Here is a 14,497-nt window from a genome sequence, read left to right on the forward strand (position 1 = left end):
GTTGGGATCTTTGGTTGTGAGGGTAACAGTCAAATTCAAATGTACGTAGTTAAAAAGAACTGAGGTAGCCCCCCCCCCCCCCCCCCATATATCTCCCTATTACTATTATTAAATATGATGGCAACGATTACAGAGTATAGAGCGCCCAATGAATTAGGCTTTCAGTGCCTTTGATGATCTAGGGTATGGGTAATTCTTTGCAGTTGTCTCAGTCATGAGGGGCTCAACTAAGCTGAATCTGTAGTTCATACAGAGGCTGTCAAATTGCCTCTCTCGAAGGCGCTTAGGTCTGGAGATTCCGCAACTGAAGTTGGAAAGTTGTTCCATCGATCAATTACACCCTGGCTAAAGAAAATGTTGAGTGATGAATTGCATCTGGCTTGGTTCAGAAATGTCTGGATTAGAGCACATTGTAGGGAGAAGACAAAAAAGGGTTGTCTGTCTAGAGCTCAAACATCATTGTACAAGGCACTGCAAAAGACAAAAGATAAGTGAGCCAGCAACTAAGACGATTTTAATCTCTTTTTGTTTGTATTTAAGAGTTTTGCAGCGCACGCGACAGATTTAGGTCATTTCAGCGCCAGTAACAAAGAAGAAAATGGGATGGTCAAAAAAGTTATATATTCACAACTGAAAGCACACGAGAACAAGTAAGACATGTGAAACCACACTATCAGTGGAAGCTACTTAGTTTGAGATCACCTAAAAGTCTCCTTCAGACACAAGCACAGGTCCCACTAAGACTAAGAGGAATACACTCGCAAGTTTACAAACCATTCCATATTCAAAATAAGATATATGTATATTATATATATATATACAAATACTTACATACATAACAGAGTTGATTTACACGGAAAGAAATATCACCTCCCAAAACTAACACTATACATTTGACTATCTCTGACAAGGGCCAGGACAAAACCAAGTACTGTAATCCCATTTCAAGACAATGAAGTAGAAGACACAGCAAGTGACTTCCTTCCGACTATGGGAGGACAAAAGAACCCACCCAGTTTGAGGCCGATAACCAACACTGAGAAAGTTAAAGCGAGCCAGCAGCAACTAAACCAGCTACATATTTCCTCAACACTTCTTCCTATATTTTAATTTCTGAATGTACATCAGTGGCAATGGCTTGTATTAATAAAAAAAAAACCCAACAAAAAACGATATAATCAATTGAGACTGAGACCATAATTTATTTTATTCAGCAATTTCAAATCGACATGTCAATCCTTTATGGACAGAGTTTGAATGAATTCTGACACATTCCCCAAGACTGCAATAATAATGAATCGAATACAAAGCTACTTGAAACTGTATTGAACAAAAAATGAGTACCTATAACAGCTTTAAAAAGAACAAAAGACTTCACAGAAAAACAAAAACGTTTCAGGGTCTCCAACAAAACTCTAAAAAAATGTAATTAGTAATAATCAGTGCTGATGGTGACAAAAAGGAGGAAAATTATGAATGGCTTTCTTTACGCCACATGTTTACTTCACCAACCCCCACTTTTAGAGCCATTGAGATGATAAACTACTCTAGCTATCTTCTGGATAGTGGGGAAACTGCACCAGTTTGTTCCACCACACATCAAATCTCTCAAAGCCATAAAATTTGATTGAGGACAATGTCAGTTTTTTAAAGGAGGAAATTCCTCCTCTGACACAAAAATCGCGGATTTCCGGGGATCTGAGGAAAACCATCAGCACTGAATAATTCACATAAAACATGAAGAAATGCTTTCTTGTTGGCTGAAGAAGGGTTTTGAGCCCGAAGCATTCCGTGTTAATTATCTTGTCCTATTTTGAAGCAGTAACACTCATTTTTGATCATACCTATTGACTTCCAAGTCCAAGTTGCTTCATTTTCAATGTCACTACTCTCGCAGGCAGGGAAAACACGACATGAAAAAAAATCTTTAAACCCTGATCGTGAAGGGTTGAGAATAAAAACAACATAATTAAAGGTTTTGATACCTTTATAATCTGTGAACAAAAATACAAAAATAAAGCATTGTCCTCATTCTATTTCATTTATATAAAATTACCCCTTATTTACATTATATAAACAATACTAATGATGATGATGGTTATTATAATAATAATAATAGTAATAAAGGTGACGGTAATAGCTGTAACACCAGCAACAATAATAACCTTACAACATCTGGCTATGGAGACCACATTAATCATCAACATCTGTGACGATAATTCCCTATACTATAATTATAGACTCAATCCATACAGAAAACTAAATCCAGCAAAAAAGATGTTCATAATCCAATGAAGGATATGCATGAGTCAAAGGTCGTTAATTTTTTTACCTTTCACTCTCTGGTGTATTATATAGAAATTATAATTATAATATTGTATATTTATATCACAAATACCTTTAGGGATAAATACAACATTAAATGATGAAAAAATATTTGTGTGTGCTCGAATCCCTCTTCAAAATTAGGTTCAGATCATGTTTATCCTTCAGAAATGTGGGAATACCGCCAAAACATATGTATGAAGATAATTTCCTTTTATTTCAAATGTAACACTTCTTTCAAATCATTATTACCTACGATGGTTTTTTAAATACTCTCGACATGAACATTATCAGGCTCAATAAAGTATATCTTATTGTATATTTTTTTAAAAACATAAAACATAATGAAAATAAAAGAGAAAGGTCTATAACAATAAATACATATTTTGATAGTATGTTGAGTAATGGAAAACAAAACTGGAAAATTTTGGATTAAAAAACAAAACAAAAACAAAACGAAACCATCAATAATATTTTATCAAGTTTAGAGGGAAATTCGTAATGAAAACAGAGAAAAAATTTTATAAAGAAAATATAAGAAGAACGGCGAAGTAAAATTTGCTCGAGATTAAAAATTTACACAAGGCACAATGGATTTTTTAAAAAAGTCTATATGAGCTGAATCTGAAAATCAAGATGTAGAAAGTGATATGTGTCAATGATTTAAATATAAACGAACAAAAAAAAAAACAACCCCAAATAAACAAAATTTTAAAAATATTTTGAATTGGAATGAAATACAAATACATTGGCACCTTAATTGGCACAATGCTTTACAAAGAGCAATGACCCTCTTTCAAATAAACTAAAACTATGAGGAGAAGAATAATGCTGATGATAATAAATTTAAAAAAAAAAAAAATACATTTTCTATTTCAAATATCAACGATTGAAAAGAAAACAACAATCTTCCATGGCTCATTGAGCATGGCCGTGAAAAAAGACAAATAAGGAGCAGGCACTGGTGCGTAAGATAAAAATGGGAAAAGGTGTTTGAAGCAGTGGCCTAAGAATCGACCCCCTGTCCAGACAGGCTTATATTTTTCCCTACATCACCCACTACGTGCAACACTGTCTACCTGTCTTCGCAAGCTGCCGTCACCCACTACGTGCGGCACGTTTTATGTTTTAAGGGTTTTACGGCGCTTGCAACACATTCAGGTTATATCAGCGCCAGTAAAAAGGAAGAAAATGGGAGAGTAAAAAGTTCTAGAATTACAAATAAAGCACACAAGACAAAGTAAGACATAGAGGAACTGGGAATAAATAGGGATCAGATGTAGATTCCAAGAGCACACTATCAAAGTACTTAGTTTGAGACCACCTATAAGTCTCATCCGGACACAAGCACAAAATCCAACAAAGAGAAATACACTCAAATGCTTACACATTATAAATTCAAAATAAATATAATAATACATAACAGAGAGATGATTTACAAGGAAAAAAATATCATCTCCCAAAACAATAGCTATGCATTTGACTGTTTCCCTCCCAGCTAGGACTCCGGCCAGGACAAAACCAAGTAATCTCATTCCAAGACAAAGACAGAAAGCATGTTGGAAAACAGATATAAGGGGATAGAAGACACAGCATGTACCCCCTGCCCACTATGGGAGGTCAGGAACCCCACGCAGTACGTGCGACACTGTCGACCTGTCTTCGCAAGCAGGAACCGAGACTGAGTGTCGGTAAATGAGACATACCTCTTTCGTTTTCTTTATATTCTATATCTGGCACTGTTTCAAACACACCACATCCGATTTTTATCTAAGGAAATAAAAACACCATTCAGCAACTCAAGGAGACGGGTTGTATTTGTTTTTAAGGGTTTTGCGGAGCTTGTAAAGCATTTAAGTCATATCAGCACCAGTAAAAAGGAAAAAAATGGGATAAACAAAAATCCTAGAATTATAATGAAAGCACCCAAGAAAAAGTAAGACAAAGAGGAATTAGTTCGAATAGGGAACAGATGTAGACTCCAAGAGTGTAACACCAATGTACTTAATTTGAGATCACCTAAACTTATCAACCCGACACCGGCATAGGTTCCCACTAAGTGGAATCCACTCAAATGTTTACAGGATATATCCAAAACAGAAAACATAAGTAAAAAAATACATAATAAAGACATGATTTACAATGAAAAAGAAATCATCTCCCAAAACTAACACCAAACATTTGACTGTCACCCTCTCAGCTAAGGACCCCAGCAAGGGCCGGGAAAAAAAAAAAAAAAACAAGCAATCCCACTCAAAGACAAAGATAGAAAGCAACTCGAAAAACAGCTATAGGAGGATAGAAGTCACAACAAGTGACCTCTCTGCCCACCGAGGGAGGTCGGGAGGCCTCACCAAGTCGCACATTGATTTGGCTTGTAAAAAAATAGATAAATAAATCAATCTGAATTTTGACACATGGGTTACTTACTTGGTAGATCAATAAAATATTTACAGCATCTTATACAATTTAAACCGACCACATGAACAAGTACTTTGCTAAAGACCAGCTTCCAAATAAAAGAGCAATATGCAGTAACTGTTACTAAATAAAACGCTACAGAAATTGTATAAATAACAATGTGAAATTGAATATAAGCTTCAATTTAATATATGAAAGCAGATAAAATGGACATTTCGGGTTACCCCTTTATCAACAAAAAAGGATGAAATAAACGCGACACCAGTGTTTCATTCATCTTGTTTTGTTGATAAAGGGGAAATCCAAAACGTCCATTCCATCTGTTTTTGTATATTAAATTGAAGCTTACATTCAATTTCACATTGTTCTTTATTTTGTCGATAGCACCTGTTGCTTAATCAAAATCTCTCCAAAATAGTTGATAAAACTAAAATAAATAGCTGCATCCGACTCACAAACCAGTTCAGCTTAAATATTATTTTCGAGAGAATACGGTGAGAATTAATTGAATTAATCACCAATCTGCCCACCCAAAAGCTTTCATGTGATATTTAACAAACTGTCTATACAAATACAGGGGTGTTTGATCACTTGCAAATAAAAAAAATAGCATAAAATTGAAGGTAAATGAAAAACTAATAAACAAGAAAATTGTGATAAGCAGATTCCAATTGGTATTAAAACATACGAAATGAAACGTCATATTCAATAAAGCGTACGCCTCCTTTTTTTGTAAACTTTGTCAGTCCTAATTAAATGAGTTATTCTTTGAATGACAAGAACCGCCTCATTTCGTAGTGAGTGTGTGTGATATCATCCAATGAGCTAAGGGAGGGAGAAGGGATGACTTGCTAAAGGCCACACATCGCAGCAGGTGGGACGATGGGAAAATTATATTTCCAAAATAAAAGATGAAGACCACGGCTAAACATGTAAGACTCACAAGTTACACATCTAGCAGGTCTAAAATATCATCAACTTCTGATCAGATTGTTCATAAAATCCAACATATCTATCACAGCACGAGAAGTAGTAGAAGAAGAAAAAAATCAAAATATTATAATACAAAGTAACCCCAAAAAAAGGCTTGTAATCCTGTACAAAAATATTACATTCAGAAATTCAAAAGCCACTTTGTCATTTCCCTCTTTCTATTATTATTGCTATTATTATTATGTTGTTCTTTTTTGATCTTTGCTTAATTTTTTATGGGCACTTTACAAGCAGGCTTCAGAATTTCTTAGTTGAAGGGGCAAAAATAATCAAAAGATAATATACACAATAACTTAAAAATAATATTCATATCTATACTCTCACCTAAAAAAACAGGACGATTTATTTTACTTTCCAACTTTGATAAGAATATATAACATGTGTAATCTGATTTTGAACATTTATTTATTAACTGACCAAAAAGCTAAAAAAAAAAAAAAAAAAATCGAAAACGGGGTTGCCCAAGAGTGATTTAAGTAGAACAAGAAATCTGATTTTCAAAATAAACCCCTTACTTCCGAAAACAAAAAGTCTGCAATGTCGGGGGTCTTGAAAGGGGTCATTGGTAAAAACTAAGATAGGAATAACATAATAAAAATCATGGCATATAATAATAATACATAATTAAAACGATTGTTCTACCACATTTATACTCGAAGACAAACGGCACATCCAAAATCTCAACAGGAAGGAAGCATGATCTCAACATGACTAACAACACAACCAAATTGTATGTACACCAGATAAATTTTTAGCAAGACTGGAAACCGCTTGATTTTCGACTGTGCTCGGCATAATGACACAATAATGCTGAATGGCTACCAAGCTTTGTCTTCAATCACTCAACATAAATTTTTAAAAATTTAACACTTATTCTCTCTCTCACTAATAATGCACAAAAAAATGAATATAATAGCTTAAAAAAGAACAAAACGACAAATACAGAACGTTGTGGGCTTGAAAACCTTTTTTTTTTTTTTTTTTTTTTGTTTGTTTGTTGCTTTAGGTCTCTTCCAACACAATTGAGGTTATATGAGAGACCGCTGAAACAAAACAACAAGCAATCTAACAAAAATAGTACAAATGTAAATCAAAATCATAACCTAAAGATATCATAAGCTAAATTATAAATAACCAAGAACAAACAGGCAGAGGATTTACAGGAAAAAAAATATCCCCTGTCAAAAATACAATCACAAACCAAAGAAGCAGGATAGGCTAGTAAAGAGAAGAAGAAGCGACATCACTATCGGATCGTACACCCATGCGAACATCATAGGTATATGATTCAAGGGTGATGCTCCCATCCAACCACCCGCGCTTGAAAACCTTCAGCCAATAACAAAGTTAAAATATCACTTAAATGCGGGCAGATGGCAGAAGGCTATAAGACACATCTTGTTGGAAAACACACAGTGTTGAAATTTAAATGTAATTTCGATTTCATATCTTCTGACTAGACATACCTTATAGAAAGAGAAAGACGAGAGGGGATCAAAAGTATGCAACTAACTTTGATTGGCACTCGGATCAATTTCATTTAACATTGATATAGCATGTAAATATTAGAAATGCCTGACTTGCACATGACGGCCAACTGTCTAAGACGGACACCTTTTGGGGGGGGGGGGGGGGGGGGGCAATGGGTGGCTGCCTTATAAATGAAATTTAGTAACATTTTTAAAACTGATTTTATCATTGGCTGAAGAAGAGGTTTGAGCCTGAAACATTCAACGTTTGGTATTTAGTTCTTTTTTTTTTTAAAGCTATTCTATACATTCAATTTTGAATATAACTTTTTACAGTCCACAGCCTCTAGCAGACCACAATAATCACCCTCTCTCCAATATGATGCTGTACAAAATGGTCATTTCTGTAGCATGCAATCATTATCAATTTATTATGACATACTATGGAAAGATATAAGTGTATATCGCTACAGAAAAAAATATATCCAAAAACCATTGTCTAGCACCAAAAACAACAGCTGGAATCGCTTATCAAAGTGTCGAAGAAGCGAAACCAAATATCAACTTTATCCAATTTCTTTTTTGTCATCACATCCCTTGGAAAATCCATTCCTGTTATTCGGTTTCATTTCAGCCTTTTAGGCTGTTTGTCATTATCTAACCCTGACATAAATTGATGCTTTAATTCTTCAAACTGTTTAATATGCTTTAATTCTTCAAACTATTTACCATATGCTTTAATTCTTCAAACTATTTAATATGCCTTAATCCTTAAACTATCTAATATGCTTTAATTCTTCAAACTTTTTAATATGCTTTAATTATGCAAACTATTTAATATCAGGGTCTTATTGTGTCAAAACTTTACAAAAATGATCATTTTAGCATTAACTCACACCCACCAATATTCTCACAAAGACAAATTTAATATAATACATTCAGTCATGTTTGAAATCAACATTCTCGACATCCCGTGAATGCAATGAAAGCCCTTATACCAGAAACAAAACATCAATGAATATCACAGTAAACCATTCCTAGGAGCATTGAGTAAATGTGATTGTCTGACCGCCTACTTTCTGTGTCACTTGATGGCATTGTTGTCCTGTGAAAAATGGAAATTTAAAAAATTAAAAAGTCACAATGCATGCTGACATCTTTTACGACAACAAGAGAAAACATTCAATAAAAAGCAAAAAGGTAAGATGCAATCAAGAGTCATAAACAAAAACAAACAGCTTATTTATTTATCACAAACCAAATATTCTGCATCAATCTGGTATCGCCCGGCGCATAGTTGAGTCCTTGGAAAAGGCTCTTTGCTCACATTCTCTCACTGTATTCAGGTGTAAAATGAGTACCTGGAAGCTCATTTTTAAAAAAAATGTATGTCCATTTTGAGTGAGATGATGAGAATTATGCTTTGTGCTTAAAGTCAAAGTGATAAGAATTACAAAATTCAAACCGCTTGCAATTTTAAATTTTTTTCCAAGGAAATCGGGTAATTCAGATAACGTCAATAATCACATTAATTACTCACTGCCCATTATGTCTGTTGATGGGCAAGGCAGCTATTTTATCTTTCATTGCTGTCTCTGTAGCATTATCTTTTTCCCCTCCCCCAGAATTAGGTCGTTAGCCCAATGCCACCCCGACTTTCGGAGATTCACTCCTAGGCGTGCTGCTCTCCAGAGCTAAAGAGCCATGCCCATCCTTATAAAATAATATAAACTGAGATCTGTCATGAGGGATTACTCCAAAACAGATTAATTGCTTAATGTGCATCCAATTCTACTCGAGGATGAAAAAGAAATGATCAGCTTTTAAGAACCATCAAAGCTTGAACTCGCATTGCCAAAGAAAAATCAGTGATTTTTGTATAAGATCCCAGTGTGTGATCCAATGCAATTGTATCATTTTGATCTAGACAATCCAGAAGTTAATAAATAATACAACACTCCCACTTTCCAGCCCAAACCCTGGCTTTTGGTTTTTAATTAACAAGAGTTCCCAAATACCCAAGGTTCTCAATATCTTCAGAAATATAGGGACAGGAACCAAGATCAATCAAGAGTACAGAAGAGATTTTTACCTAACCTCCCTGTCCACCCCGCAGTGACTGGGTAGCTGGGTCAAATAGATCTGATAGAAAGTACTTTGTAAAAGATTAGTATCCTATCAAAAGGATAGTGAGCAATTGTCATTGTCTGTTTAAATTCCAGTTTCATGGACTGTTGTGAAAGACTATTCCCAAACATTGGTAGTATAGAGAGACACATCTGTTTAACTCTCTCAGGTTCACCCTCATTGAAAACCGAACAAATTTGTTCGATTCTCCATGCACATGAACTTGAGAGAGTCAACGTAATACAAGTTATAAAATATGGTGGCAAAAAGCAATATAAAAAACCCAAAATAATTGAGCATAAGAGCAAAATAACGTCTTTGATAAAAATTTAAAAAACAAAACAAACCCTGAGTAAGTTACTTACTATGATGATGATGATGATGATGATGATGATGATGCATTTTATGATGTGCGTTATGGATCTTGTGGTGCTGCTCAAAATGGCTGCCTGTATTATGGACTCGGTCGTACTTGTTTCCACCTCCTCCAAAAAAGTCATCAAATAAGTCATCGTCGTCAAAACCAAAATCGTCAAAATTAAAGTGGACGTCATTTCCGTGGAAGAACGAATTGGAATTCTTTTTCGACTTTCTTCCAGTGTTGAAGAAGCTATCGTCGTTGTCATCAAAATCGTGGAACAAATCATCAAAGTCAAAGAAATTTCCAGAATTCTCAAAACTAAAGTGAAATCCGTTGTTACTTTGATGGAAATGATGTCCCTGTTTGTGAGCGTTTGAAGCTTCGTCAAAATGTCGGAAGAAATCGTTGAAGTCTGCCGTGTTTTGGAATCCCCCGCGACCCCAACTCTCATCATCCCCACCCATGTCATATCTCTTCCTCTTTTCCGGATCACTTAACACTTCATAAGCTGGAAAAAGAAATGATAAAATTACAAAAAAGTTAAAGCAATTTTCACCATGAACAAATGAAGTATGCATACATAAGTAACTGCCGCATTGGAACGAAAATACAAAATAATTTTTTTTTTAAACAAACAAAAAAAAAAAAATAAATAAATAAATAAAATAAAATAAAAAGCTCTTACTGTTAGCAGTCAAACTCGACGTCAAGCAAAGCGTTTGAAATAATTAAATATAAAAGTTTAAAAAAACCACAAACAAACCTTTCTCAAACCGATCATGAAGTTATAATAAATTCTAATGGTCAGAAATGGAGACTGCCACTTTACTTCTTTCATTTTGGAGAAAACATGATTTTACTATAGCACAATAGCAAAATTATTAGAAGGCGTCCCAATTATTGTCTTTGAAAAAAATGCTCAAGAAATATTTTACCCTTGCTGGCATTCAGTTTTACAAAAAAACTGATTTTGACATATATAATGACATCTTGACCAGAATATTTATTCACTATCCCTCAGAGCCATTCCGCTCCATGGAGCCGGATAATCAATTGCTTGCTACCCTTTGGATAGGACATTAGTCTATAGCAAAGTACCGCCTGCCAGATCTAATATACCCAGCTACCCAATCGGTGGAGAGGGGGACCAGAAAATAAATCATGATTGCACCCGGGATCGATCTCGGTCCCTTTAATGAAGCGAGTGCTCTACCAACTGAGTTACAGTATATAAATGAGTCTGTGTCTTTAATTCTTGAAATGACTTTTTAAAAACACTAGGAAAAAGTAAAAAATAACACATGTGAATCTTAGAAAAAGGATCACAGCTGGAGACAAAAAAAAAAAAAATGTCAATCCTAAAATATGCGTTTGACTCATTTATTCAGCATTATGGGCAAAAAAAAAATATAGCGGAAACGAATGAAATCCTCTGAGCATTTCTGCAAGAAATGCCAAATCAAGCTCAACCAAAATCATAGTTGAGAACAAAATATCAAAGCCTACCTTTACCAATCTTGAGAAATTTTTCTTGTGCATCTTTCTCTTTATTTTTGTCTGGGTGGTATTTTAAAGCAAGTTTTCTGAAGGCTTTCTTGATTTCCTTGTCTGTCGCATTCTTCTTCACACCAAGGGTGGCATAGTGATCCTCAGCACAATCAACGTCATACAAGAGGTATGAACAATACAATGCAGATGATGCAAAAAGGAAGTGTTGGAAATTCATCTTGACCTGAGGATATAAGTACAATAGATTATATTTTTTACATTGAAAAGGCTGATTTAAACAAAATACAAAGTCTTGAAATATTGTTGAACTAGGTATTGATTTAAAAGAAGATTTGCAAAATTATTTCACAGTGATGTAACCACCATAGCCTTTTGGGCAGGTGTTAAAAAACATTGGAACATAAACTGAAAATCTAGGACAAACCGCCATTCCGATCACTACCAGGGCTTTTGTATGGTTCTGTTTCTGGTTGTAGCCTGAGTTAGTTGAGTCAGTTGCCTTTGTGCTATAGTTACCAAGAGACCTTTGCAGACATATACGATACATACTCAAGTATGATTTTAAGCTTTGACTTTGATGCTTTGTGATCGTGAAAGTCAGTACGCAGTTGTAGAATGCATTTTAATAAAGTTCTCAACAGCATTGAATGATTCAATAGCTTTTTTACTAGAAGTTCTAGTGTAGGGGGTTTAGGAGGGGGGAGACTTAAAAAAAAACAAAAAACAGTTTCCCCCCTCCCAAACCCCCTACTAGAACTTCTAGAACATGAATACTTGGGATGTAGTAGCTTATGGAAGGTCTCCCTCCAATTTTCCTCAAAAGAGAATATTAACTAATTCATTTCACCCATTCCAAATATCAAATAAGTTTTATCCATTCAATTTCAGTACCTTCAAGGAACTCCCAGTTTCAGTTTGAATTAGAAAATCATACTGATTAACTGATCACTGATTATTAATTGTTGACTAATAAAATTAGAACACAATAACCTCATCAAATAACATTACACATTAATCTTAACATCCAGGCGCAATAATAATATAACCGGTTTAAGTTTAAGTTCACAGAACTATTTGTAATTTACCAAATTCGTAGTGTTTTTATACACCTCCGTTGACGGTGTATCTTAACGGATCGTTTTTATACACCTCCATCACGCATGCGCATCCCACCCAATTTCATCAGCAATATTGTGTTTCTGTATTTGGACATGGCGAAAGTTATATTGTGACATTTGTAGGATGTTTTTGTCAATAAACTTATATAAAAATAATAATAATTTCAAAAAATCGAAATATAAAAGCAGAAAATAGAAGTTGCATTGAAGGTAAAATAAAGTTTTAGAAAGACCTTATTAAATGTGATGAACAGTCAGGTGGCTCCGTAGCGCAGTGGACAAGCTGTCAGGCTCTAACCTTGAAAGTACTGGGTTCGATTCCCATCATTGGAGACATTTTTTTTTTTAAATTGAGAAAGACATCATTTTTGTTGGGCTTTTTTCTCTTTTTTTTTTGTTTTTCAAAAACTGTTGATCATCTTTTTAAAAAAAAAAACTTCGATTTTAATTTTCTAAAATTATTTATTTATTTGAGATCAGTATTTGTGTGCAATTTTTCTTTTTACTTTTGATTTTTTTTATATTATTGTTATTATTCTTTAATTTATTATCATTGTATAAACGCGCATCAGTAATCACTAAGCAGCGTGCTAAACTACAATCTAAAACTATTTAAACCTCATGGACGTATGCAGCAACATTTTCATTAATTTACCATCACCGCCAACGGAGGTGCATAAAAACGGTGCGTTTTTGTACACCTCCAACGGAGGTGCATAAAAACGCCACCTACAAAATTTTGTGTTGGTGTCCTCCTGAGGAAAATGAGATATAATAAAAATCATTTAAACCTATCCATAGACAGCTAAAGAAACGGCGAGTGGGAAGTGAAAGTAATTTGAATGGATGAATGATGACGATGATGATAATGAATCAGATAGTACTGGGCTAGGCACTTTGATAACTCCAGTCCAGTGGCCGCCGATAAGCTCACTGTAAGATGAAACTCGTTTTTTGGAACTTTATTTTTGACCCTTTACTGTTTTGGTCACCATGGCGTTATTTAAGAACCTATGTGACTAATTTTGGTATCATTATAAAGGGCACAAAACAAGCTTTCTAACGGTGTATTTCATTCTTAATTCCTGATTGTATTTCTCAGAAAGCTTATGTAATAAAAATTTATACATTTTTGAATTACAAGAACTTTTTAAATTATGGATACATTTTAATTATACTTCATACATTGATAGACAATTAATTGAAGAATATCTCTGCCAAATTTCATCAAAATTGATACACTCGCTCATTATTTTATTTTTCCCGCCACCAACCCCACTTTTTAGGACAAAAACCTCATATTTTTTTCCATTTTCATTTATCCTTAACTTCTTCCATACTTTCCATACATGAAAATGATTTATATGAAAATAAAGGTTATTTTCTGACCTTTAAAATGATACCTAACACTTGCCATTTATTTTTTAATTCAAACAAAATTACTGAAAACAATAAGTGGGCCATGTTAACTGCAAGACTCAAAATTTCCCGATAGCCGCGAGATGCTGGTTTTGAGGCAGCGGTGAGATCACAGATTCTCTCTGTAGAATTGACAAAAAATTTCAGTAGAAAAATATAAATAACTCTGGAACCGTAGGTCGTAGAGAAACAAATAAGGTATCAAAGTTTATGTTTTTTCAAGTCCCATCCCCCTGACTGAGTCAAATCAAGATATTTTGAGTTTGAAAATTTTATCAAAGTGCCTAACTGGGCTAGAGTCTACTAGAGACGAGAGACTAAGAGAGTCCGCTACATTTAATTCGTTACTGTAAATTAAACTAAACAAGGAAGACATAACATCTCTTACTTCTAAATAATCCTCTTCACACGACTCCTCTGATTCCTGTCTCACTCGTATAAATGTTTTTGGACGGAGAAGACCCCTGAGAGGTTGATGGCCAGCAATGAAAGTAACCACGAAGCAAAGTTAATTTTGTTTACATCGTTTTTTTCCGGATTGTGCTTGATTTACGACAGGGTTGCCAGATTATTTTTCAACAAAATGCCAGGGGAAGACTCAAAAAATGCCAAAACACTCAAAAAAAATGCCAAAGTCTGTTGACTCCCACCCCCACTAAGAAAACTACTCACTTTTGATAGACAATTTACTATCATATCCTGGTGGCTTGCGTGTTTTCTTTTCTTTTTTCTTTTTTTTCTTTGAATTATACTAA

At 34.4% G+C, this 14,497-nt stretch overlaps 1 protein-coding gene across 1 annotated transcript; it reads right to left on the bottom strand.

The window, feature by feature from the left end:
- Positions 1-5,948: 5,948 nt before the first annotated feature.
- LOC144975445 (uncharacterized) lies at positions 5,949-14,288 on the bottom strand. The gene is made up of 4 exons (XM_078919515.1): positions 14,131-14,288; positions 11,203-11,428; positions 9,701-10,204; positions 5,949-8,313 (listed from the first exon to the last, which is right to left on the bottom strand). Exons 2-4 carry the CDS (start codon positions 11,420-11,422, stop codon positions 8,246-8,248), a joined length of 792 nt encoding a protein of 263 aa, XP_078775641.1. The 5' UTR covers positions 11,423-11,428; positions 14,131-14,288; the 3' UTR covers positions 5,949-8,245.
- Between the last annotated feature and the right edge of the window lie 209 nt (positions 14,289-14,497).

This window comes from Berghia stephanieae, chromosome 6 (genome assembly GCF_034508935.2).
Source record: "Berghia stephanieae isolate SIO BIC M18660-M18661 chromosome 6, UCSD_Bste_1.3, whole genome shotgun sequence".
Lineage (NCBI taxonomy): Eukaryota > Metazoa > Mollusca > Gastropoda > Nudibranchia > Aeolidiidae > Berghia > Berghia stephanieae.

Bases quoted from the DNA above. Each gene is read 5' to 3' on its own strand.
- LOC144975445 (XM_078919515.1), bottom strand. From the start codon at position 11,422: ATGAATTTCCAACACTTCCTTTTTGCATCATCTGCATTGTATTGTTCA. The intron at 10,205-11,202 runs GTAGGCTTTGAT...TTCTTTTTCCAG, and splicing joins ATTTCTCAAGATTGGTAAAG to CTTATGAAGTGTTAAGTGAT. The intron at 8,314-9,700 runs GTAAGTAACTTA...CATTTTTCACAG, and splicing joins TCATCATCATCATCATCATA to GACAACAATGCCATCAAGTG.